The sequence below is a fragment of the Apteryx mantelli genome, chromosome 11 (assembly GCF_036417845.1).
Source record: "Apteryx mantelli isolate bAptMan1 chromosome 11, bAptMan1.hap1, whole genome shotgun sequence".
Taxonomy (NCBI): domain Eukaryota; kingdom Metazoa; phylum Chordata; class Aves; order Apterygiformes; family Apterygidae; genus Apteryx; species Apteryx mantelli.
Window position 1 is genome coordinate 16186182 of NC_089988.1, and position 23414 is coordinate 16209595.

Genomic DNA, 23414 nt, shown 5'->3' on the forward strand with positions numbered 1-23414 from the left:
CCCCTGTCCCATTTAGCAGTGAGGCCACATTTTCCTTTCTATTCGTTCATTCTTATGGAAGCAGTAGCAGCTCATCTTCATGCCCTTGACATCCCCTGCAAGTGTCAGTGCCAGGGGAGCTTTTTCTTCCCTGACACCAAGCCTATGACCCTGGACAATATTTCTAAATGCCTCCTTTGCCTCTCCCTTCTTGCCCTTCTCTATGCTGCCCTATCACCCTGGAGCTAAGGTGCGAGGTCCCTGTTTAGCCAAGTTGGTCCCCTGAGATAGCTGCTAGTTTTACTGAGTGTGGGGATGGATCATCCTTGTACCTGGCAGGTGCTGTCCTTAAAGACCTGCTGGCTTTCCTGAGCTCCTGGGCCCTTGACAGCTGCCTCCCGTGGGTTCCCCCCACCAGTCCCCTGAAGAGGCCAAAATCTGGTCTTTTCAAGTCCATGGTCTCTACTCTGCCACTGTCCTTCCTCACTCTCCCCAGGATCTAGGAATCGACATTTTCATGGTCATGGTAGAGAAGGCTGACACTTACTATCCCATCCCTGATCAGTTCCTCCTTGTTTGAAATTTTCACATACAAGAAAGCATCACGCTTCTCATCCCATCTGGCAGCAGTGTGAAGAAGTTGTCCCAAGAGCAAGAAGAGGAGCAACATGGACAGGAGGGGAAACAAACAGCAACACCATGATCCTTCTGCCAAAGGAGGCAAGGAGAGAGAGACAGAGGGGGCTGGGAAAGCCTTCAGCTTACCCAGGTGGGCATGCCGCCTCACAGACAACGACATTGCAGGGCAATGGTGGAGCAAATCCTCCTGGAAACCATCTCCAAGCATATGAAGGAGAAGGCCTGGAAGAGGCAGCATGGGTTGACCAAGGGGAAATGGAAAGCATGCCTGACCAACCTGATTGCCTTCTGCCATAAGATGAATGCCTGCGTGCACAAGGGGGATTTTGCAGGGATTTTGTGAACCTTCACTTTAGCAAAGCCTTTGGCACAGTCCCCCAGAGTCTCCTTGGAGCCAAATTGTTGAGCTCTGCCCTGGATCAATGGACCAGAAGGCAGGTGGAAGATTGAATGGGCCATCAGGCTGAAACACTGTGATCAGCAGTACAAGTTCCAAGTGGCAGCCAGTTCCTGGTGGCATCCCTCAGTGATCAACATGTGGGGCAGGACTGTTTACCATCATTATGAATGGCCTGCACAGTGGATGGAGTAACTCTTAGCACCCTTGTGGCCAATGCATAAGTGGGGGGAGCCCCTGGGCAACCTCATCTAGTTCCCTCTGCATTGACCAGGGTGGCTGGGACTAGGTGATGTCCAGAGGTCTCGTCCACCCTAAGCGCTGTGATTCAGTGAACCGTTCCCTGGAGTGCTCTGTAAAGACAGAATAGTGAAAGGAAGAAGAAAGGCCAGAGAGGCAGAAGAAGAGAGCTGAAACATGACAGTTAAAATAAAGTAGTTCCTCAGAACAAAGTTTCTCCATTCCGAGTGTTGGTAGCAAAGGTATTTTGATGAATAATGTGTGTATATACATACATACATACATATATATATACTCGCACAGACAGGCTAATTCCTGTAGTGCATGAAAATGGTGCTGCCAATTAATAAGAAAGAAGAAAAAATATTTGGCAATGGTAAAAACTGTGTGAGGGTTTGGCAATGAGGGTTTCTTGTCAATTGTTAAGAGATGGGAATCGGGGCTGCCAGAGTTAGACATTTCCACCTCTTGCACATAACCATTGTCTGATGAGACAATCTGTAATGCTGGAATCAGTCTTCCTTCAGTGCTTAGAGAAGGCGCATTGGTGATTATTTTAGTCTACTTCAATGAACATGATGAAAGAGTGGAAACCTTCAGGAAGGGTATTAATCGCAGGAGAAGAAATATCGATCTGCCCTTGACCTTGTGTTTCCACTGCTCTGTCTTTTAGGCTGTGGATGTAATCTCAGTGATCTCTCACATATTTCCACATGTCCTGATTAAATTGGTCATTTCTAAAGGCATCTTTGCATCAGACTCTCTGGGCATATGCACTTTCCATAGTTCCCCGGTTTTCCTTTTCCCCTTGCTCTTTATCCATTCAGGTACCTCTCAACCCTCCAGGTGCTGCTCTGAGCTGCTGGGAGTCTGAAGCTTGCCTCATCTTTCAGCAGTCTCCTTGTCTCTTTAGCCACCTCCTTTGTTGTGTTTCTTGTCTATCCTTTCCTATCTATCTGTCGAAAACATTTCAAGGAAGGTTATGTCTTGTGGGCAGTGGACCTCACTGGAGGCAGCGTGGACTTACCATAAAGTTGAGGAGTGCTTTTTTGTATCTTTTATTAAACTGTTCCAAATTATAATTTGTTTGTTTGCTCTTAAGACAAACCCTTCTGTGTCTGTCTGCAGCTAGTTCTCTAAGGAAAGCAGGTGGGAATTGGTGCCCATGAGCTGTAACATTCAGCTACAGACTTGAGTGGCAAAAGGTTGGATTTTCACAAGAGTCATCTGAAGTCCCCAGTGGCTGCTGAGGGAAATGGCAAGGCTGTGGAGCTGGCGAGGAAGGTTCTCCATACAGGTCTCCTGTCAAACATACTGCTTTGCCTACATGTCCTGACTTCATTAGGAGACACTGTGGGTCAGTATGAATTGGAGAATGTGGGTGTGACTTATTCTGGAAACTGAAGAATCAAGAAAGCTTAAGAAGCAGACATCTTTCTGTTTCAGGTGCTCATTGAAATCTGCCTAATTTCAATACACTCCTGCAAACTTTCCAATTAATCCCACAAAAATTGATGAACTGAAGAAAATTATGGAAAGAGGCATGGCTGCTTATGATTTTTTGCCTTTTAATGACCTCTTGGGTGTATTTAGTGCTGAGCCCATGAACTTCAGATGCTGAAAGGAGGCTGAAGCAACTTCTCAAGAAGTTAAAGTCAGAAGAAGTGGGTCCCACTGAGGGCATTAACAACAGAGGCTCCCCAGGGGCTGATTAGAGCTGAAAGTTGGAGGCCCTGATTGCAGGTAGGCAAAGGCAATGTGAGGGTGGCTCTGATGCCAAGTCAACCTTGATGTGTGTTATCAAGCAGAGTGACCAGGCACTGACAGCCAGCCCCTGGGAAGGCTGATGCTTTCCCTCACGCATTGCTCAAGGCTCTTCCTGGGGCCAGTGTGAGGGTGAGGGTGCACAACGCTAAGTGCAGGACCATGATATGGCACCTCCTGGGCTCCCAAGGGTCAAGGAGGCAGCAAGGCCACAGTGCTTTAAGGAATGGTGTCTTCTCATGGGCCTCAGTGTCAGAGACACCAGCCATGGCCAAGAGGACAAAACCTAGCTGTGTTGGGAGCTTTCAGCCTTGGCAGTGCCCTCGACTCTCTGCACCACAGGCTGTCCTGTGCTTTCCCATGCCTGTGCCTCTTTCCCTGCAGACTGTACACACCCAAGCTGCTTCCCCACCTTGCCCTCACTCTGGGATCTCCCCACCTCTCCTGATGTTTTCCTGTCCTCACTTGCTTCTCCTTGAAACACAAAGGCAGGGGCTGATCACTGACTCCCTCTGGGTGACCTGTTGCACCTCAGCACTACCCTACGAGTGACATTCTTTTGACCTGAAGTCCAGTCTGAACCCCTCAAGATGCAGTTTGTGGCTCTTTCCCCTTCTCGTGCTGTTTCCCTATACTAAGAAAAACTCTTTCATCTCTGAAAGCACTCTTCAAGCAGTCACAGGCTCCTACTCTACTGCCCTTTGCCTCCACTTCAGTAGGATAAGGAAGCCCAGGTCTCTCAACCTCTCCTCATGGATGGAGTTATTCCCACCGAGTCACAGGATTTGACACTTCTCTTGTAAATCTCCATGATGTATCTGTTGTCCGAATCACACACACACACACAAAAAAACCCCCAACCAACCAACTAACCAACCAAACAAAACAAGCCAGCGCTAATGAGTTAAGGGTAAGGTGGGGTGGGGTGGGCTTTATGGGACAGGATCAGGGTGGTAAAAGAGACAGACTTAGAAGGAATGGAAGAAAAAAAACAAGGAAATTCCAAAAGAAGAAAAGGATTGATCAGGGCTGTCTTGGGGATTCCTGCCAAGAAGCCCTGCATCTGAAGAATTCTGGCTAGAGGAAGACAAGAAGTCTGCCTGCTTCCACTGTCACAGGGCACCTGTGTGCTTTCCCTGACATCAACAAGGGAAGATGGAGAGTGGGAAGAATCATGGACTCCTTCAGGGTGGAAGGGACCTCAGGGGGTCTCCAGCCCAATCTGCTTGCTCACAGCAGGGTCAGCTCTGGGGTCGCAGCAGGTTGCTCTGGGCTTCATCCAGTCTGGTGTTGGCAGCCTCCAAAGGAGGAGACTGTACAGCACTGTCAGGGCAACAAGTTCCAATGCATCCTCACAAAGCAAGTGCTCCAGCTCCCTGACTGTTGTGATGGCCCTCAGCAAAACTTGCTCCCAGTTATCTACCTCCTTCTTGTTCTGGGAACCCAAACCTGGATGCAAGGTTCTACATGTGCTCTAATGAATACTGACTAGAAGGTGATCACCATTTCCCTCCACCTCCTGCCTGTGCTCCTGCTCATACAGCCCACGATGCTTCTGGCCTACTTTGCTGCCAGGGAAGGCTGCTGGCTCATGTTTTGCCTCCTGTCCCCCAGCACCCTCACATCCTTTTCCACAGAGCTGCTCCCCAGGCCGTCAGGCCCCAGCCTGTGACACAGTGGGGTGTTGGTTTATCGCAGGTGCAAGCCCTGGCATTTGTCCTTGTTGAATTCCATGAGGTTGCTGACAGCCCATTCTTCCTGCCTGTCTAGCTCCCTCTGAATGGCAGCTCTCATCTATAGGCATGATGAGTGTTGCCCCTTCCATGTCACTGATACAGATGATAAACAGGACAAGTTCCTGGAGAGACCCTGTGGTGCTCCACTTCTCCCTGGCTTCCAGGAAGAGTACTACCCATTCACCACTGCCCTCTGAGCCTCTGGTCATACAAGCAGCTTTTTACCCATCTGGTTGTCTACTCTTCTAGACTGTAATATTCTAACGTGCATGCAAGAATATTGTGGGAGACAGTGTCAAACACCTTGCTCTAATCAAGTTGAAAGACATTTTCTGCTCTCCAACCACAAATACAGCTATGTAATCCTAGAAGTCAATCAGGTTGGTGAGGCACAATTTATCCTGGCCAAATCCATGCTGACTCTTCCCTATCACCTTCTTCTCCCTCATGTGCCCAGAAATGAGTGGACTCACTCCATGACACACTCCTCAACCCATTGAGGCTGAACAGCCTGTCGTTCCCTTGGTGGCACTTTGGGCCTTTTTTGAAGATGGATGGAATATTTATGTCTAACTTTCTGCAGTTATTGGGACCTCACCCCCATCTCCATGACCTTTCAAAGATGACAGAGGGCAGCCTTGCTCTGACAGCTCTCTCAGCGTCCTTGGGTGCAGCCGTTCCAGTCCCACTGACTTGTAGGGCTGGTGTTCTTGCAAGTCATCCCTCACTCAGCCCTCATGCACTGTTGGTAGCTTTTCTCGTCTGGAGCCCTGACTCTAGGCACAACAGCCCGGGAGGCCTTGTTGGTGAAGATGGAAGCCAAAAAAGCACTGAGCTCCTCAGATCTACCTACATCTGCTATTACTACATTCTCTGCCCCCTTCAGCAAGGAGCCAACATTTTCCTTTTATTCTTTACTGTTCCTGAAGCAGTAGCAACCCTTCTTCATGCCTTTGATGTCCCCTGCCAGTGTGTACCCTCTGAGAGCTTTGGCTTCCCTAACACCATCCCATCTTTACTGGACAATATTTTTGAATTCCTCCTTTGCTGCATATCCCTCCTTCTGCTTCTTGTATGCTGCCTTATTGCCTTGGAGCTGAGTTTTGAGTTCCTGTTTTACCCTGGTTTCCCCTTCTCATGCTGTTTCCCAATACCAAGAAAAGATCCAGGATCTCTTCAAGCACTCGGAGGTTACTACTATACTGCCCTTTGCCTCCATTTTACCAGGCTGAAGAAGCCCAGGTCCCTCAGCCTCTCCATACAGGCCATGTGCTTCAGGACACTAACCCCATCTTGGAAGACTCCTCTGGACCCTCTCCAGTTGCTCCCCATTCCTCCAGCACTGGCAGCCCACGCTGGGACACGCTATTCCAGATGCAGCCACACCAGGGCTGAGTTGAGGGGCATAATAATTCCAATTGTCTGGGTGGCCACACGGTTCATGAAGCAGCCTCGTATGCAGCTGGCCTCATTTGCAGTGAGCGTGCACCACTGGCTCATATGGCATCCCTCGTAATGTCCAGGCCCTTCTCCTCAGGGTCACTCCTCCGACGGTCAGGTGCCAGCCTGCCCTGATGCATGGGCTGTTCTGTCCCCCAGTGCAGGACCCGCCACTTCTCCTTGTACAACAGCATGAGGTTTCTGTTGGCCAAATCCCCAAGTTTCTCAAGGCCCCTCTGGACTAAAGCTCCCTTGTGTCAGCTGTAAATGAGTGTGTGCAGATGGCTCATCCTGTCTTGCGGTGCCTCTGACAGGATAACAGCAGGAGGACCTGCAGGACACTACGCATAATAAAAGGAGGTAGTCGTTTAAAGGGACTGCTGGCAAAGGTAGGCATCACCATGGCAAGCATCTCAGAGAAGCCAAGTGAATGTACAAAGAAAGCAAATCCAGGGTCAAGGGGGAAAGGGTAAAGAGGGGTCAGCTGCCTGCATGGGAGGATATCAGGATGTTAGAAGAACCTGGAAGGTGGAAAACTGGGAAAAATGAAATAAAAGGTGAAACAAAAGAACAATCAGGGCTATTTGGGTGTAGCTGCCAAGCAGTCCTGAATCTGAATGACTCTAACTGGAGCAGGAGAAGGAACGTGCACTTGATCTGATCACGCTTTTGTGAGATCTGCTTCCACAATCACAGGCAAGCTGAATGTTTTCCCAAGATCAAGAGAAGACTCAAGGTGGAAGGAAATGCGGAATCATTCCTTCTGGAAGGAACCCCAGGATGTCTCTGGCCCAACCTCCTTCCCACAGCAGGGTCAGCTATCAGGTCCAATCAGGTTGCTCAGGGCTTTACTCATTTCGGACTTGAAAACCTCTGAGGATGGAGATGGCACAGTCTCTCAGGGCAACCTGCCCCCGTGCTTGACTCTCTGGATGGGTCAAAAATTTCTCCTTACACCTAGCCTGAACCTCTCTTGTTTCACTTAATGCCCATTGGCCTTCACCCTTGCATCATGCACAAGGGTGAAGAGCCTGCCTCCATTTTCTTGGTGATGTCCTGGTGGGTATGGGGAGGCTGTTATTAGGTGTCCCCAAAGCCTTCTCTTCTCCAGGCTGAACAAGCACAGCTCCCTCACCTCCCAGAGTGACAAAGTCAACATTACCTAGGTGTGACTAGGAGCTTTAAGGCTCTTCCAGTCCTTCTGGATATTCTTGGATCATCAAAGGACCTCATGGATGTTAGAGTGCAATCACCCTCATGCCATGACTTTCTGCATATGTCACACTCATTTGGCATCATGTTGCCATGTACAGGTATTGTAGGCTGTGAAGAGGACTCACTCTGGACAAGCAGTTGCTCTTAATGAAACCTTGAACTGAAAACCTTTCAGGTCCAAGAGGCAACCTCCCACCACTAGGAGGGGCTGGCTCTGGGGAGGCCATGTCAGGTGCTAACCCACATGCAGCAAAGGATTTGCTGCCTGCAAGAATTGCAGTGGCTGTCACCAGAGAGGACAAAATCACCAAATCATTCAGGCTGGAAGGGACCTTGGGAGCTCTCTAGTCCAACCTCCTGCTCATATCAGGATCAACACTGAATTCACACCAAGTTCCTCAGGGCTTTGTCCAGCTGCATCCTGCAAGCCTCCAAGAAGAGAGAGTCCATAACCTCTCTGGACCCCACTTCAAATGCTGCGGGATCCTCATTGATTTTTCTTGCTTATATACCATTTTGACTGCACTTGTTTCAGCTTATAGCCATTGCCTCTCATTCTCCTGCCATGGATTCCTGTAAAAAACTGGTTCATTCTCAGTGGCAACCTTGAGATGTGAAGCTGCTATGAGTCCTCCCCAAAACCTTCCCTTCTCTGCACTGAACTAGCCCTGTTCCCTCAGCCTCCTCTCACAGGGCAAGTGATGCAGTCCCCAACCACCTTGGGGGCCTGCCACTGAACGCAGTCCAAGAACAGCGTTCTGCTACAGGGGGCCTGACTGGATGCAGTATCTAGATGGACTCTAAGGATGCTGAGTAAAGGGGGATAATCACCTCCTTCGATCTCCTGGCTATGCAGCCCAGGACACTGCAGCCTCCTTTGCTGCCAGGGCATGCTGTTGGCTGATGTTCAGCTCCCTGACCATAAAGATGCCCAGGTCCTTTTTCTGCAGAGCTGCTGCCAAGCCGGGCACTCCCCAGCCTGTATCACTGCAGGGTGTTGCTCTATCCCAGGTGCAGGACCTTGCATTTGTGCTAGCTGAACTTCACAAAGTTCCTGACAGCCCATTCTTCCTGCCTGCTGAGGTCCCTCTGAATGGCAGCCCTTGAGCTTATGACTGTTCCACCCGATTAGGTGTCATCTACAACCTTGATGGGATTTCCATTCTGCAGGTCACCGTTGAGTCTTTCAAACAGGACAGGATGTGGAGTATAGACCCCTGCATATCCCACCTTTACCTGGCTTCCTGGTAAAGCGTGACCCATTCATGAAAACCCTCTGAGTTCATCATCCAAGCAGTTTTTGCCCATCTGGATGCCTAATGGAAATCCACTACTCTCCTCTCCTCCACAAGCACTGGTCTTTTATCACAGCAGGCAATCAGGTTGCTGAGGAATGATTTACCTTGGGTAACTCCATGCTGACTGTTCCCAGACACCTTCTTCTCCCTCATGTGCCCAGAGGGCAAAGGATTGGCTCAACGACACACTCCTCACCCACGTGTGCCTGAATGGCCTGGAGCTCCCTGGTTTGTCCTTGTGGCCTTTTTAGAAGATGAGCACAACATATTCCTACTTTTGGTCATTGAGACTCCCTCCAACCCCAATCTCCGCAACCTTTCAAAGATGATAGAGAGCAGCCTTGTTATCACAGCAGCCAGCTCTCTCAGTGTCCATGGATGCCAGCCATCCAATCCCATAGACTTGTAGGGGTTGAGTTTTTGCATGTCATTCCTCACTCAAGACTTAGGCGCTGCAGGTTGTTTTTCTCCTCAGGAGTCCTGACTCTAGGCACAACAGCTCAGGAGACCTTGTTGGTGAAGACTGAAGCCAGGGAGGACTTGACTTCCCCAGTCCTATCTACATCCGCTTTTGCTAGAATCCCTGTCCCATTCAGCAGTGCCGCCAAATTTCCTGTTGTATTCTTTTACTGCTACTGAAGCAGTAGCAGCTCTTCTTCCTGTCCTTCACATCCCCTGCAAGTGTCTCTATCCCAGGGGACCTATGGCTTCCTTAACACCTTCCCGACTTTGCTAGACAATATCTCTAAATTCCTCCTTTGCAGCCTCTGCCTTCTTCCCCTTTCCGTATGCTGCCTTATTGTCTTGGAGCTCACATGGGAGATCCCTGTTTAGCCATGCTGGGATCCACAGGTCTCTACTAATTTTACAAAGTGTTTGTTATGGAGCATGTTGTGCTTGAAAGGTGTTTAATGACCTGTTGGCTTTCCTGAGCTCCTCTGCCCTTCAGAGAGCCTCCCTTTGTCCATCCCATGGAGGAGCTCCATACATCCAAGCTACCCCTTCTCACACAGGGCATTTCCCCTCCTAATTTTCCCTGGTGGTCTCTCCTGAAGAACTTGTACCCTGCCTTTGAAGGACTGCAGTCATGCGAGTGATCCCACCACACCTCAGTTATTCCAACCACGTGGCAGTCTTCTGACAGCTTGTGCATCTCCATCTGCTCCTGGCTGCACCCCAGGCTGCATATACTTGCATACATTTGGGTGGCAGAGCATCAGCTGTCGTGCCGGCTGAAGATTTGTCACAGGGAAACATGTTACCAAGGACCATATGGATGCAAAGGCTTTGATTGCAAGTGGTGACATGCTGGCCTGGATAGCAGGTGGCAATGTAATGGTGGAACGAGGTTCCCACTGAGAGAGCAAAGCCTGCAGTGCCCAAGGCCAGCGAGAAACAGAGCTGGGCTGTGCAGAAATGACAGGAGAGGGTTTTGCTGCCTGGGCTAATTCTGCAGCACCTTGGGGTCTCTGACAGAGGTGAATCAATCTATAGGAAGGACAAGGTGCTACTGAAGAAGTCCCTGGTTCTGTGATCCAGCCACCTTGAGGACATCATTAGCCCAGTCCCTATTCATATTATACTGGGGGGTGAGAAGGGGTTCAGGAGGAGGAGAGCTAGAAGGATTTGAAAGTGGGGAGACACGAGTGGAGCCCTTGGTGTGATGTGCCTCCCATTTGTGCAGCATGCTTGGATGTAGACAGTGCAGAGAGTGCCTAAAGGCAGTGGTGGGATTCATTTGTTTGGGCACAGGTAGGAAACCCAAGATGCCCTGGGGTACTTGCCCAGCAAGTGCTCCAAAAAGTCATGGCTTCCTGTAGGTCCCATGCTGGAACTACTAGAGACATGTGGATGTGCTGGACACCACAGGCATCCGACATGGCCCTGCCAGCCTAGTTCTATGTCATTAAATCAAGTGTTGGCACTGAATTGCATTAGCTGTTTGTAACATTGGGATCTTCCTATGTCTCAGCTTTATAGTGAGTGGAGCTCTAGTAGTAGGAGGCATCTAGTGTCATTTGAGATGGCCAAGGGAATTCTCCACCTGGCCCCCAACTCATGCTCTAGAAGGATGTGGGTGTCATAGCTGCTCCATCAGAGCAAGAAGACTCTGGCACATGCCTTGGTCCACCTCTGTCTCTTCCAATGTCACCAGGTGTTTGTGTGTTGAGCAGCTGACTCCCACCCTCTATCTCCAGTGATTACAACGGGAGCTTAGACAAGGAGCTCCCATGCAGACACCTCTGTTGTGCACACTTATTTGCAAGGGGAATCCCACTTGCTGTGTGTTTGTGGAGTTCACAGGAGGGATCTGCATCCTACTCCAGCCCAGGGCCTTGTAAATGGTCATACGATGCCCAGACTGACTTATCTGAACAAAAACCTGAACCATGGGTGAATGACCTCTCTTCTTGCCCAGTTCTAAGTGTCCTGCCTAGATAAGACACGGGAATATGGATTTCCAGAGTGGGATGTTTCCACCTCTTGTAGATAACCATCCTCTGATGAAACAAGGGACAATGCTGTAACTGGTCTCTCTGTATTGTTTCGAGAGGGACCATCAGTGATTATTTTAGTTTATTTAGTTTATTTAGTTTATTTCCCAGGAGGAGGGAGCACAAGGCACAGAGAAATTCATGAGCTCAACTGGGCCGCACTGTTGTTGAGTGAGGCCAGGCTCCTGGGATGGAGAGAGCTCATGGCAACTGGGCAGCACTGCCCAGACACAGCTGTGTGCAGGAGCAGCTCCTCTGCAAAGAGCAGCAGGGCTGCGGGCACTGCCTGCTGCTGCTGACATGAGAGGAGAGAAGACAGCAAGAAGGGCAAGGCAGTGTGGAGTGGGAGGAGAGAGGAGAGCTCCTTGTGGGAGAAATCTTCACAGCCCTTTGCAGGGTAAGTCTCTGGCTGCAGGGCAATGCTACTGAGGTTCCTGGAGGGATCTTCTAAACCTATTTCATCCCATGATTGATAGGTTTTTTAAGGATCGCTCTCCTTTGCAGAGGAGGGGGAGACGCTTCAGAGCAGGCATTCCCTGCCACACCGTCACAGGGACAGGGCATGCTGCTACTTTCTCCCAAGGACGGCTGCAGGGCTGTGAAGCTGGGATATGCACACAGGTCTGCCCAGGGCTGTGATTCAGAGCAGTGTCCCTGCACCGCAGAGGAAGGTGAAAAAAAGGCTCCTTGAAAGGCAAGGAGCTTTCCTTCCAGGGCTTTCAGTTTCCTAATGTTGGCAGGGAGAAAAAAGGAAAGCGTTTTCTGGTTTGGCAAGGAACTGGGACTCACTCACCTTCCCTCTCAGATATCTGGAGGTCTGTGAGAAAGCTCAGCAAACCCTTCCAACCCCACCTACACCTACAGCAGCACCAGCAATACCTTTATGGACTTATCAGGGCTAATGTGACCTGCTCCTTAGGACCCGTGAGCACAGAGATGCCCTGGACAGTGCTGTGATCTGGGAGGTTTCTGTAGGGTAGAATTGTGCACAGAGAGGGTGGGACAGGGTCTGTGAGCACTGACAGGGAAAAGATGTTGGGACAGAGAAAGCTGCAGGCAGCAGGAACAGCTGCAGGCAGCAGGGATAGGCAGGGGGTGAGAGGGAAGTGCCAAGAGAATCTTCACGGGAGGATGGATTTGGGCAAGTCATGGTCAGCGGTCAGTTCCTCCGATGCAGACACCTTCCTCTGAGCAAGCTCCCTGTGTCTCCTCTCCCACCCAGCAGAGCCTCTGCCCTGACAGCCATGGGGTCCAGGGCATGAGCTGCCTTCTCTGCAGCCATCCCTCCGGCAGAGGAGAGGTGCCTGAAGAAGGGACTGAGAGTGACTGCCCTGCGATGCCCCTGCCTGCGAGGCGGCATGCCTAGCTGGTAAGGTGAAGGCTTTCCTGAGTTCCCATCTGTCTCTCCCTTCTTGCCTCCCTTGGCAGAAGGATCATGGATCATGGTGTTGCTCCTTGTTTCCCCTCCTGTCCATGCTGCTCCTGTTCTTGTTCTCGGGCTCTCTGGCTTTGGGGCGGGGGGGGGGGGGGGGGCAGTTCAGCTGCAGTTCAGACATGGATGCTGCAAGTTGTGCAGCAGAGGGATCTGCATGGGAATGAGGCTGCCCCAGCCCCCTTCTGACTTGTGGAGCTCCAGGAAATGCAGTCTGTGGGGCTGCGAAATGTACGGACTCTCCCTTAGGTAAATCCCATCTCTAGTCCTAAGAGTCCTTTGACCATTTCCCTGTGGTGTCCTGGCAGACTGCGTGCTGCCCTCTAGAAAGGCACTGCTGTCTCATAGCACCTCTGTGATATCTGAGAGACCCGTGAGGAAGGTGGAGAGACACTGAGAGTATGGAGATGGTGGTGGGAGGCTGTATGTGGGCATCTGAAAAGAGCCCTGTGTATCCTTGACTAGAAGGGTTTTGTGGAGAGCTCCCTGAGGTGCCCGGAGAAAGGGTGAGAAGTTTGGAGATGTGCACTTTGAAACTGGACTCGTGTGCTGTCAGCAGGGGCTGGTTTCTTTCTATGGCAACATATAAGTGTGATCATCCTCCAGCCCAAAGATTTACAAGCACAGGACAGCGGTGAATGAGAATAATACACGGACTAGCTGTCCTCACTCTGCAACAAGGGAGAGTGCATCAGTTTTTCTCAGGGCTCAGTAGAAATGCCAAGGATTTCTACCTTTGAGGAACACTCCCCAGGGGTGACAAGAACATCTAAAACAAAAATAAAAAATCCCTGAAACTCTGTTCCTCAAACCTCATTCTTTAAAATTCAGAGTGAAGATGCTGAAAAGCCTTTCTAAATGACGAGTGGATTTCACCTGACAGAAAGTGTGAATGTCAGAGCTGGTCACCCCCATTCCCCTGTACCCACTGCTTGACAGCAGGACTGACTGCTCTGGAGCCCATGGGCAGAGGTCCCTGCTCCTCACAGCACACTCAGGCAGGGCAAAGTGGAGCTGAAGCACAGGAGCTGCACAAAGATCCTCTCAGTAAAGAGAGAGGCAGTGTGGGGGGTTCTATGAGAGCTGCAACATTTGGGGGTTTCTTTGCTTGAAAAGTCTCTCCTAACTTCTCAAAGTCTTTTCTTCTTTGCACAGTCCCCCATGCCTGGAGATAGCAAGATGTCCAACAGCAGCACCTTCAACGAGTTCCTCCTCCTGGCTTTCGCAGACACGCGGGAGCTGCAGCTCTTGCACTTCTCACTCTTCCTGGGCATCTACCTGGCTGCCCTCCTGGGTAACGGCCTCATCATCACAGCCATAGTCTGCGACCACCGCCTCCACACCCCCATGTACTTCTTCCTCCTCAACCTCTCCCTCCTCGACCTTGGCACTCTCTCTGCAACTGTCCCCAAATCCATGGCCAATTCCCTGTGGGACACCAGGGCCATTTCCTACTCAGGATGTGCTGTTCAAGTCTTTCTGTTTGCCCTCTTGTTAGGAGGAGAGTATTCTCTTCTCACAGTCATGGCCTATGACCGCTTTGTTGCCATCTGCAAACCCCTGCACTATGGGACCCTCATGGGCAGCAGAGCTTGTGTCAAAATGGCAGCAGCTGTCTGGGCCAGTGGATTTCTCCATGCTGTCCTGCACACTGCTAACACATTTTCCATACCACTCTGCCAAGGCAACACAGTGGACCAGTTCTTCTGTGAAATCCCCCAGATCCTCAAGCTCTCCTGCTCAGACTCCTACCTCAGGGAAATTGGGCTTCTTGTGGTTAGTAGTTGTTTAGCCTCTGGGTGTTTCATTTTCATTGTGTTGTCCTACGTACAGATCTTCACTGCTGTGCTGAGGATCCCCTCTGAGCAGGGCCGGCGCAAAGCCTTTTCTACGTGCCTCCCTCACCTGGCCGTGTTCTCCCTGTTTGTCAGCACTGACCTGTTTGCCTACCTGAAGCCCCCTTCCCTCTCCTCCCCAGCTCTGGATGTGGTGGTGGCTGTTCTTTACTCGGTGGTGCCTCCAACAGTGAACCCTCTCATCTACAGCATGAGGAACAAGGAGCTCAAGGATGCAGTGAGGAAACTGATTCAGCTGGTGCTAGCTCAGCAGCAATAAGTGGCCCATCTCTCCTCACAAGCCATTTCCAGTTTTTCTCAGACAGCTCTTGTGTTTTGGGACTTCTGTCTGTGACAGTCACGTTTGTGAACAAATGTTTGAATTCATCCCACTTCTCCAGAGGCACAAACCCCATCTGTCTGACTCAGAGGCTTTCTGTGAATTTGCCAAGCGCTGTTTCAGAGCTGGCCTCCCTTGCAGCATCTCTGTAACAAAAGGGGATTTCATCAGTACACTGCCTGAATACTGGGCTCTTCTTCCCAAGCTGGAGCCAAGAATGCGCTCAGGAAATTGCACCCGAAAAGTCCCTTTTGCTGTGCCTGGGTTTTCCGTGGGCTAAGGAGGATGTGCTCATAGGGTGAATGTGTGAGGGAATGAGGGCTGGATTCAGCCTTCACTTGTGGGTGCCCAATGGCCATGAAGAGGGTGAGTGCTCAAGAGGTATCTGCTGGGGCTCTCTCACATATTAGAGGGCTGATGACAGATGCCCATCCTTCTGGAAGGCAATATGGAGCCACCAGGTGAGCACAGGGGATCTCCAGGGACAGGATTTGACTGGGATGGGCAGTGAGTGGAGACTCCCAAAACCAATTGGAGTCACCCAAAGTAAAGGGCCTCAACGAAAGAATGAACCAAATCAGGCTCTGCAATCTCAGGAGAGGCAGTGGGGACTCCTCAGGCACAGGGAAGGCAGCCTCAAGAGCGGTTCATGTCACCAACAATGAAAAGTCATAGCTGCATCTAACGACACACCTGACCCCATCCTGAGCCACTGGAAATGCCTTGTGATTGCTCTGAGCATCTTCCACAGCCACAGATGCCTGGGGAGGGGGTTGTCAGGTGCAGTGATGCTGCGCCAATCAGGTCTACCCTGACCAGCACAGCCAGTGTGGAGTCACCCTGGGGCCCCACAGCCTGCTCGCCCTGCAGAGCAGCACCGCCAGCCCGGGGAGCACAGCAGAGGGGTGCAGAAATGGCTGGGCAGGCCAGCATGGACACGCTGACCTGGGGAAAGGCTCTCTTGCGAGCAGAGACGTTTCTTGAGAAGAGCAAAGGAACAATTGGGTGCTTGCAGGGAGGACGAAATTAAAACCTGTTTCTGTGTGAGTCAACTCAGAGCAGGCTGCTCTGTCGCCGGACACTTTCACTAACTGAATCTGTTCATTGTATCATATATCATCATTCCTTCCCTTTCCTCTCAGCGTTTTCCAGTTTCCAGTTTCCAACAGATGTTGAGGAACCTTGGTGTTCTGTTTGAGAAAGCTGTCGAGTTGATGCAAGGTTACTCCAAGTGATACTGATGGATTAAATGGTGCAAAAGAAGACATTGTTTGTTCAGTCGTATGAGAAGTTAACCAGAAGTTTGCGTGGTGATTTGGTCAAAAACATAGGTCACGTTATAACGGCTTTTGTTGCCGTCCATGTCTGGAGTACTCATCTCACTCTGTTGTCAGAACCATGTGCAGCTTCCCATCCAGTGCGTTACTATATAGAGCTACATTTAGACTAACTTTAGATCTTAGGGTTAGTGTAACATTATTGCCTACAATCAGTCCTTAACCTCGTGCTATTACAGATGGTGTTTCTCTTGTAACTATAGTTTTGAAGATGGGTTGTGACTGATCTTCAATGCCTGAGTTGTCCCATGGGCAACGTGAAAAGGCAGAACCTGTTAGAGACACGTTTCAGGTGTTTTTTCCAGTTATCAATGTTCCCATGGTTAGCAGGTAACACCATATCTCCCTGCAAGAGAAGACACCCAGGTCTTGGACATAACCCAGGCCTCACTTACAGTTAACTTACTCTCTTCATTGTCTACAGCATCCCATGCTCCTTTTCCATGGGAAAAGAGCAGAGTTACCCAGACTGATCCCTGAGCTGATGTTTAACCACAACCTCACCTCCAGGACTTTGATGGGGTTTTATTTCTGTTTTAACAGGGATTCATGCAGCTACTGACACAAACCCCTTATCTATGGGACTTCCCATGGCAGTTTGTCGCTTATTTAGCCACCTTACAACTTCTCAAAGTGGGATCCCCACTTCAAAGTATTCTATGAGAGAAGAGTCACTCTTGTGCAGCTGTTGTTTCTGTCGGCCACTCCATCGTTCTACTACCCCATACTTGGAGGTTGATACCATAGGCGAAAGGTCTACTGATCTTTGTTTGAAGCACACCAAGTTTGCAGTTCTTTGTTCTTCAAATGTGTTCCATTACCAAATTGCATTTCTCTGGGAAAGTAGCAAACCAGTGGTTCAAACCAGCAAGGCTTGCTAGTTCAGTTGCAGCTCAGGTGGGGTGCACATTCCCCCTGCCGATAATTATTTCTGCTCTGGCAAGAATTTATTTCCAGCCTTCAGGTGTTTGCATGAGTCTGGAGGGTGGCCTAAAACAAAGGCCACCCTCTGGTTCTCTTTGTGCTGAGATAAATTCCGCTTGCTTTGCGGCAGCTGTGGTCCATCACAGCCTATGTTCTTCCCCGAACCTTCTTCCATGGTAGGAACTGATTGGTTGGTCACAATACAAGATGCAAGTAGAGTTCAATTTCTCAGAAGATGTTCTAGGCTACCAGACTAGAATGCACATAGGTGCCTTTGTCAAAATAAACACCTGTAGGTATGAAAAGAGGCTTCTGGGCTTAAATAGGGTCAAGTATGAAATTCAAAGAACACAAAGCTCAAGGGATTGAAAAGGAAGGATTGCTTCTACCCTAAAAAAAAAAATTCTTAATTTTAATAGTCATCTCAGAGAAATTTCTGTTTGAGTTCACATGCGACTAGCTGGTTTGCTTTTGTAAAGCATGGGTAAAGTTTTTTTAAATTTTACAACAATTTTTGTAGGCAATGGACAGGCATCTTCTTCCAATTCTAACCATGCAGGGCCAGGTACAACCCTTTCCACCCTGCTCTCCCCCAGCACCTCTTCCCTGAATTCGGGGTGCCCTGCACAATGTCCTTCCTTGTGGGTGAAGGGGGACCCCAGTTCTCCAAGAAAGAGGCTGCAGCCTCAGCACTTGTGGCAAGGGCTCGCACAGCAAAATGGACATGGGAGCTCCCTGCCCTGTTGCTGCTCATCTTTGAGAGCTCCTGGGGGAGCAGTTGGTGTTAGGAGTTGTGGGAGAGGGTCCCTTGCAGGAGTGGTCCCTCCCGGAGAGCTGGAGTGCCCTCCTGTGGGGCCTGGACTCCCATCACAGAGAGCATTGGGGACCGTCTGCCTGCAGCGCCACCAAAGACAGAGCCCCAGGAAAGGTGCAAGAGGCAGAGAAGAACACGGGAAGGGCCCAGGGGGAGAGGACTCCAAAGGGGTCAGGAAATGGGATGTGTGGGAAGGCCATGACTTCCAGGTGGGAAGGGTGTTTCTCTGGTCTCCCACCAAAAGGAACCTGATGATGACTGACCCTGGCTTTCCAATGCCAAAGTGTGGTAGGAAACGAGCAGCCTCCATGAGCAAATGCCACCGGCTGCTGCAGCTGCGTGCCAAGTGCCGTGTGCCAAGCACTGCCTTGGCCTGCCTTGCCCTGTGCTGGGGGGAAATGGCTAGAAGGGGCAGAGCAATCCCGGAGGAGGTTTGCCTGCTTAGCTGAGGACCAACAGTGCCTTCTTCCTGCTGCCAGGCTGGTGAGGGGGGCTCCGAGACACCGGTGTCGCTGGATCTTGCACCAGCTGTCAAGGCTGCTGAGAAGGGAGGACTAGTTTTGTCAGATGTCCACCAGGGCTTTCTTCGTTGAGGTAGGCCTCAGGGCAAGCGGTGACTCTCTGGAGGTGCCTCTAAATGCTCTGCTGGCTCGTGCACATGGCTGTGGGGTGATGTTGGTCAATGGAGCTGGAGCAATGGAGCTGGGGCACTCCTCTTAGTCACCCTGACGTTGGCTCATTTCTGCTGGGCTGCCACTTGTAAAAACTTGGATTTCGTGCCTCCTTTGTGGCAGCTCTGTGTTCAATTGCTCCTCCAAGGGATGGGAACCAGAGGCTGCAGAGGGTTCAGAGGACGGGAGGAGGAGGTGAGTGGTGTGTGCAGTGTGCTGTGAGGCCCAGGGCTGGGAGCAGGGCCTGGGGGTGTCTCCACCATCCCTGCTGCCTGTGCGCTGAGCTTTGTCAGGGCCTGGTGCCCTTGTCCTGAATGGTGGGTGGGATCCAGGGCTGCCCGGTGCAGGCAGTCCTGCCAGCTCAGCCAGTCTTTCAGTGCTGTGTGCATTTCAGCTGCTGGATTGCCCTGACCTTGCCCATACGGATGATGCCGTCCTGCCGCTCTTCCAGAGCTATGTCCAAAGTCAGAGCCTGAAGATGCGTGGGCTGGCATTCAGAGGCCTCATGACCTGTCGCAGAGTCCCGAGATGGTGAGCAGGGGGGCAGCTGGGTGAAGGCATGCTGGCAGCCTGGGGCTTGACAGGAGGTGTTCATCTGCCCTGAGTCTTTCATGCCAGGCACTTGGCTGGGCTGCACAAGCAGAAAGGCACCAATGACCTCCAGCAAGATCTCCTGCTGGTAGCACGTCTCGGCTGTGCTAGGCAGAGATCCAGGCCCAGCACCAAGCAAGCCAGCTCCAGACGGCCTCAGTCATGGGAGCGCTGTGGCCAAAGACACGCTACAATAGGGATGATGAGCCAGAGCACAGGGTCAGGCTAAGGTAGCGGGCTGCTCCTGGGCCTCGAGGCAGCAGCCTTCCTCCAAATAGACACCATAGCATGCTGAGGGCCCCCTGGGAGATCTCTGCCCTGCACTGCAGCCTCTGTGCCATGGGTTTGTGTAGAGTCGTGGCCCCAGACACTGAGCCCTGATGGGAAGTCAGCACCCAGAGCACTTTTGGCAGGGAGGTATGGCCTTGCTTCATGGAAAGGACGTTGTGTTTTTCACACGGGCAAGGAGAATGCAGAGCCTGCTCCCAGACATCATGCAGTGGCTGCAGGATGCTGGAAGGGACATGTGTGTGGGAAGCCTGATGTTGCTGAGAAACATCCTCAGCCCCCTGCGCCAGAAGGGCTCCAGCCCCATTGCTCTGCAGCTGGCTGAGAAGCTTCTGCCAGCTTTGATGATGGACGGCTGGTGGGAGAGGCAGGGGCTCTCCTGGTGTGTCCAGGGGTCTGTATGCGTGGCTATGGGTGCTGTGTGTCCCTCTGCACATGTGCCCGTTGGTATGTCAATTTGCGCCTCCTGCCACAGGCCCTGCTGCCTATCAGGAAACCTTTTGCCCTGTTGTTCTTAGGCCACTCCCTGTGCTGGCCTCGGTGTCCTGGGCTGTGGGACTAGAGCAAACCACCCCCCTCCCTGCCCTCAGCTGCTCTGTCTCATGCTTGACTCCCTGTGGTGCTTGCCTGGCCTGGGGCAGAGATGAACAAAGAGGCAGGAGCAGGCTGGAGAGTGAGGGAGAGGCTGTGTCCCAGGGCTGTCCCTTTCTGTCATCCTCTCCTGCGAGGGGGCCCTGATGGAGTCTTAGGGAAATCCAGAAAGTTCCCTCCAGAGGGAGAAGGAGGCAGAGCCCAGGGAAGCTTGCCCTGCTGCTGCCGACAACCCTCATTCTCCAGGCTGCCTCCACAGAGGTTTGTCCCCAGTTCTGACCTCCGGCTGGGATGGGTGACAGTTGTGCCTGGAGAGGGTGAGTCCTCACAATGGCAAACCCTCTTCTCATGCCCGCTTCCTGGAGTCATTGCTGAGGCCTCCCCTCCTCTCCTCCCTGCCCACAGGAAGACAGCCCCATGCGAGAGCTCTCCATCCTCCTCTGCAAAGACCTGATGGAGATTGTGGTGGGGAAGAACAAATGGGGCATGAAGCAGCATGTGCAGAGGAGCCTGGTCCCACTCTTCCTCCACATGAGTGACCAGATCCAAGGAGTGGCCTAGGTTTGGACCAGCAATTTTGGGAAGCAATGGTGACATCCCTTGGGTGGGCCAGAGCATCAGGGCAAGGGCTGCTGACCAGTGTCCCTTTGAATGCATGTCAGCATGAGGTCCAACTTCCTGAGTCCCCCAGGACAAGGCAGAGCTGCCTCTGCCCTCAGTGAGGGACAGACCCAAGCTGCATCTTCCCATTCCGGGTTGGGAAAGGCTCGGGGCCTTGCCAAGATGATGGGGACACAGAGTTTCCTGCCCCGGCTGTGGTGGCATCTCCTAGTCTCTGCTGCTCTGCAGGTCTCTCAGGAAACACACACTCTGTCCTCTGCTCCCTCTGAACCTCGGTACCACACAGTTTCTAGCTGACAGTCATGAACAGGAAGGACAAGGAGGCTGGTCCGGCAAGGAGGGACAGGCCTGGCCTTCTGTGGAGGCTCAGCACCAGCCCCCTGGCCTTGTGCTGTCTCCAGCTGCTGAGGGACAGCAGCAGAGCAGAGCAGTACCTGCACTAGAGCCTGCTGTACTTGGGGCATCCTTGCAGGAGGCAGCCGTGATGTTCATTGGTAAGCCACAACCCCAGTCCCATCCCTGCCCACACAGATGGGCTGAGAGGTGGTTCTTCAGTGCCTCACACCATCTCTGGATCCTGCACCCTGGGGACCGTGGTTGGCCTCATAGGCAAGCTCAGGAAGTGCAGGATAGATGAGCAGACAGTGAGGTGGATTGAGAACTGGCTGAATGGCAGAGCTCAGAGAGTTGTGATCAGCGGTGCAGAGTCTAGTTGGAGGCCTGTAGCTAGCGGTGTCCCCCAGGGGTCAGGACTTGGTCCAGTCTTGTTCAACTTCTTCATCAGTGACCTGGATGAAGGGACAGAGTGCACCCTCAGCAAGTTTGCTGATGATACCAAACTGGGAGGAGTGGCTGATACCCCAGAGGGCTGTGCTGCCATTCAGAGGGACCTGGAGAGGCTGGAGAGGTGGGCGGAGAGGAACCTCCTGAAGTTCAACAAAGGCAAGTGCAGGGTCCTGCACCTGGGGAGGAATAACCCCATACACCAGTACAGGTTGGGGGTTGACCTGCTGGAAAGCAGCTCTGCGGAGAAGGACCTGGGAGTGCTGGTGGACACCAAGTTAAGCATGAGCCGGCAATGTGCCCTTGTGGCCAAGAAGGCCAATGGTATCCTGGGGTGCATGAGGAAGAGTGTTGCCAGCAGGTCGAGGGAGGTGATTCTTCCCCTCTACTCAGCCCTGCTGAGGCCACATCTGCAGTACTGCGTCCAGTTCTGGGCTCCCCAGTACAAGAGAGACATGGAGCTACTGAAGCAAGTCCAGCGAAGGGCTACAAAGATGATTAGGGGACTGGAGCATCTCTCTTATGAGGAAAGACTGAGAGAGCTGGACCTGTTCAGCCTGGAGAAGAGAAGACTGAGAGGAGATCTTATCAACGTGTACAAGTATCTGAAGGGAGGGTGCCGAGAGGATGGGACCAGACTCTTTTCAGTGGTGCCCAGCGACAGGACGCGAGGCAACAGGCACAAACTGAAACTCAGGAAGTTCCATCTGAATATGAGTGTCACGCTGTCATGCTATGAAGGTTCGATAGCAACGACTGAGACAGTAATAATAATAAAAAAGATGTTTATTTCCTCACACAAGTTCTTGGATTAGTAACATCCATTAAAATAATGCGATTACTAATTTAGGAAGGATAACACAAAACCATCAGTTACTAATTTAGAAAGGATAACCTGAAACCGTCAATTACTGCACTATTAATTGGAAGGACTGCTTATCCCTACTTGAAAGCTAGCTTGTTCACTCTCCTAGTGAGAGGGCTCTCAACCTCGAGGAGTTACCTTAACCCAGCGTCCCAGGAAAAGGGGAGGGGGGGGGATACTCACGGTCCAGGCGGAGAGGATGGTCAGGTCACGTTCCCGTCCCTGCTCAAACTCTCCTAGCTGCCAAGCCTCTTTTTATACGGCTGGGGCTCTGGGCAAACACTGCTTTTGCTGACTTTCAGCAAGTTTCACAATCACAGGACTGTCTGTTTGTCTGCTTGGGGGGACCCTGCTAGCGAGGCAAGACCACAACACCTCCGTATTGTTTCTTCGCTCCCCGGGGGTCCGTGCAGATTCCAGGTGGCAGACTTCACTCCTCCAGTCTTGTTAATCATTCCGCAGCCTTGCGCATATCAGTCCTTGCGCATATCGGCTGGTGGATGACTTTAGTCCTGTTAAGTCCTCTGTTCAACAGCTTTGTGCACGTCAGCTCTTGTGCTATCAGTTCTTCTGCATATCAATTGACAAACTTCAGTCCTGTTAACTCTTCACTCGCCCGTCAATGAGGAAAAACTTCTTTTCTGTAAGGGTGACAAAGCACACGAACAGGTTGCCCAGAGAGGCTGTGGAGTCTCCTTCTCTGGAGATATTCAAAACCCACCTGGATGTGATCCTGTGCAACGTGCTCCAGGTGACTCTGCTTGAGCAGGGGATTTGGACTAGATGAGGAGGTGCCTTTCAACCTCAACCATTCTGTGCTTCTGTGAAGGACCAGAGGGGTCCCGAAAATTGCATCACTCCTGGAGCAGAGCAGGAACTGAGCACAGTGCATTGATTGCTGTGAGCAAAGGAGTTGGCCAACAAGACACTGGAGACAAGAAGGTGTACCGCTATCAATCAGATGAGTTTTCCAAAGGAGGAAAGGAAGTACAGGGGGCCTTGCATCTGGCCGTATATACATAGAAATGCCAGGACTAAGGAAGATGCAGAACAGATGCATGGACATCCATCCTGGGTACTAGTCTTTCCTTCTGCACAACAGGAAATTGTTCCCAAAAA

The 23414-nt window shown here is 51.5% G+C and overlaps 1 protein-coding gene across 1 annotated transcript; it reads left to right on the plus strand.

Moving 5' to 3' along the window:
* Positions 1-13832: 13832 nt before the first annotated feature.
* Positions 13833-14717, plus strand: LOC136993081 (olfactory receptor 14J1-like; the record flags this gene model as incomplete). The annotated part of the gene is made up of 1 exon (XM_067303097.1): positions 13833-14717. A coding segment is annotated over one exon (885 nt), but the record flags the coding sequence as incomplete, so codon positions are not given.
* Positions 14718-23414: the final 8697 nt, after the last annotated feature.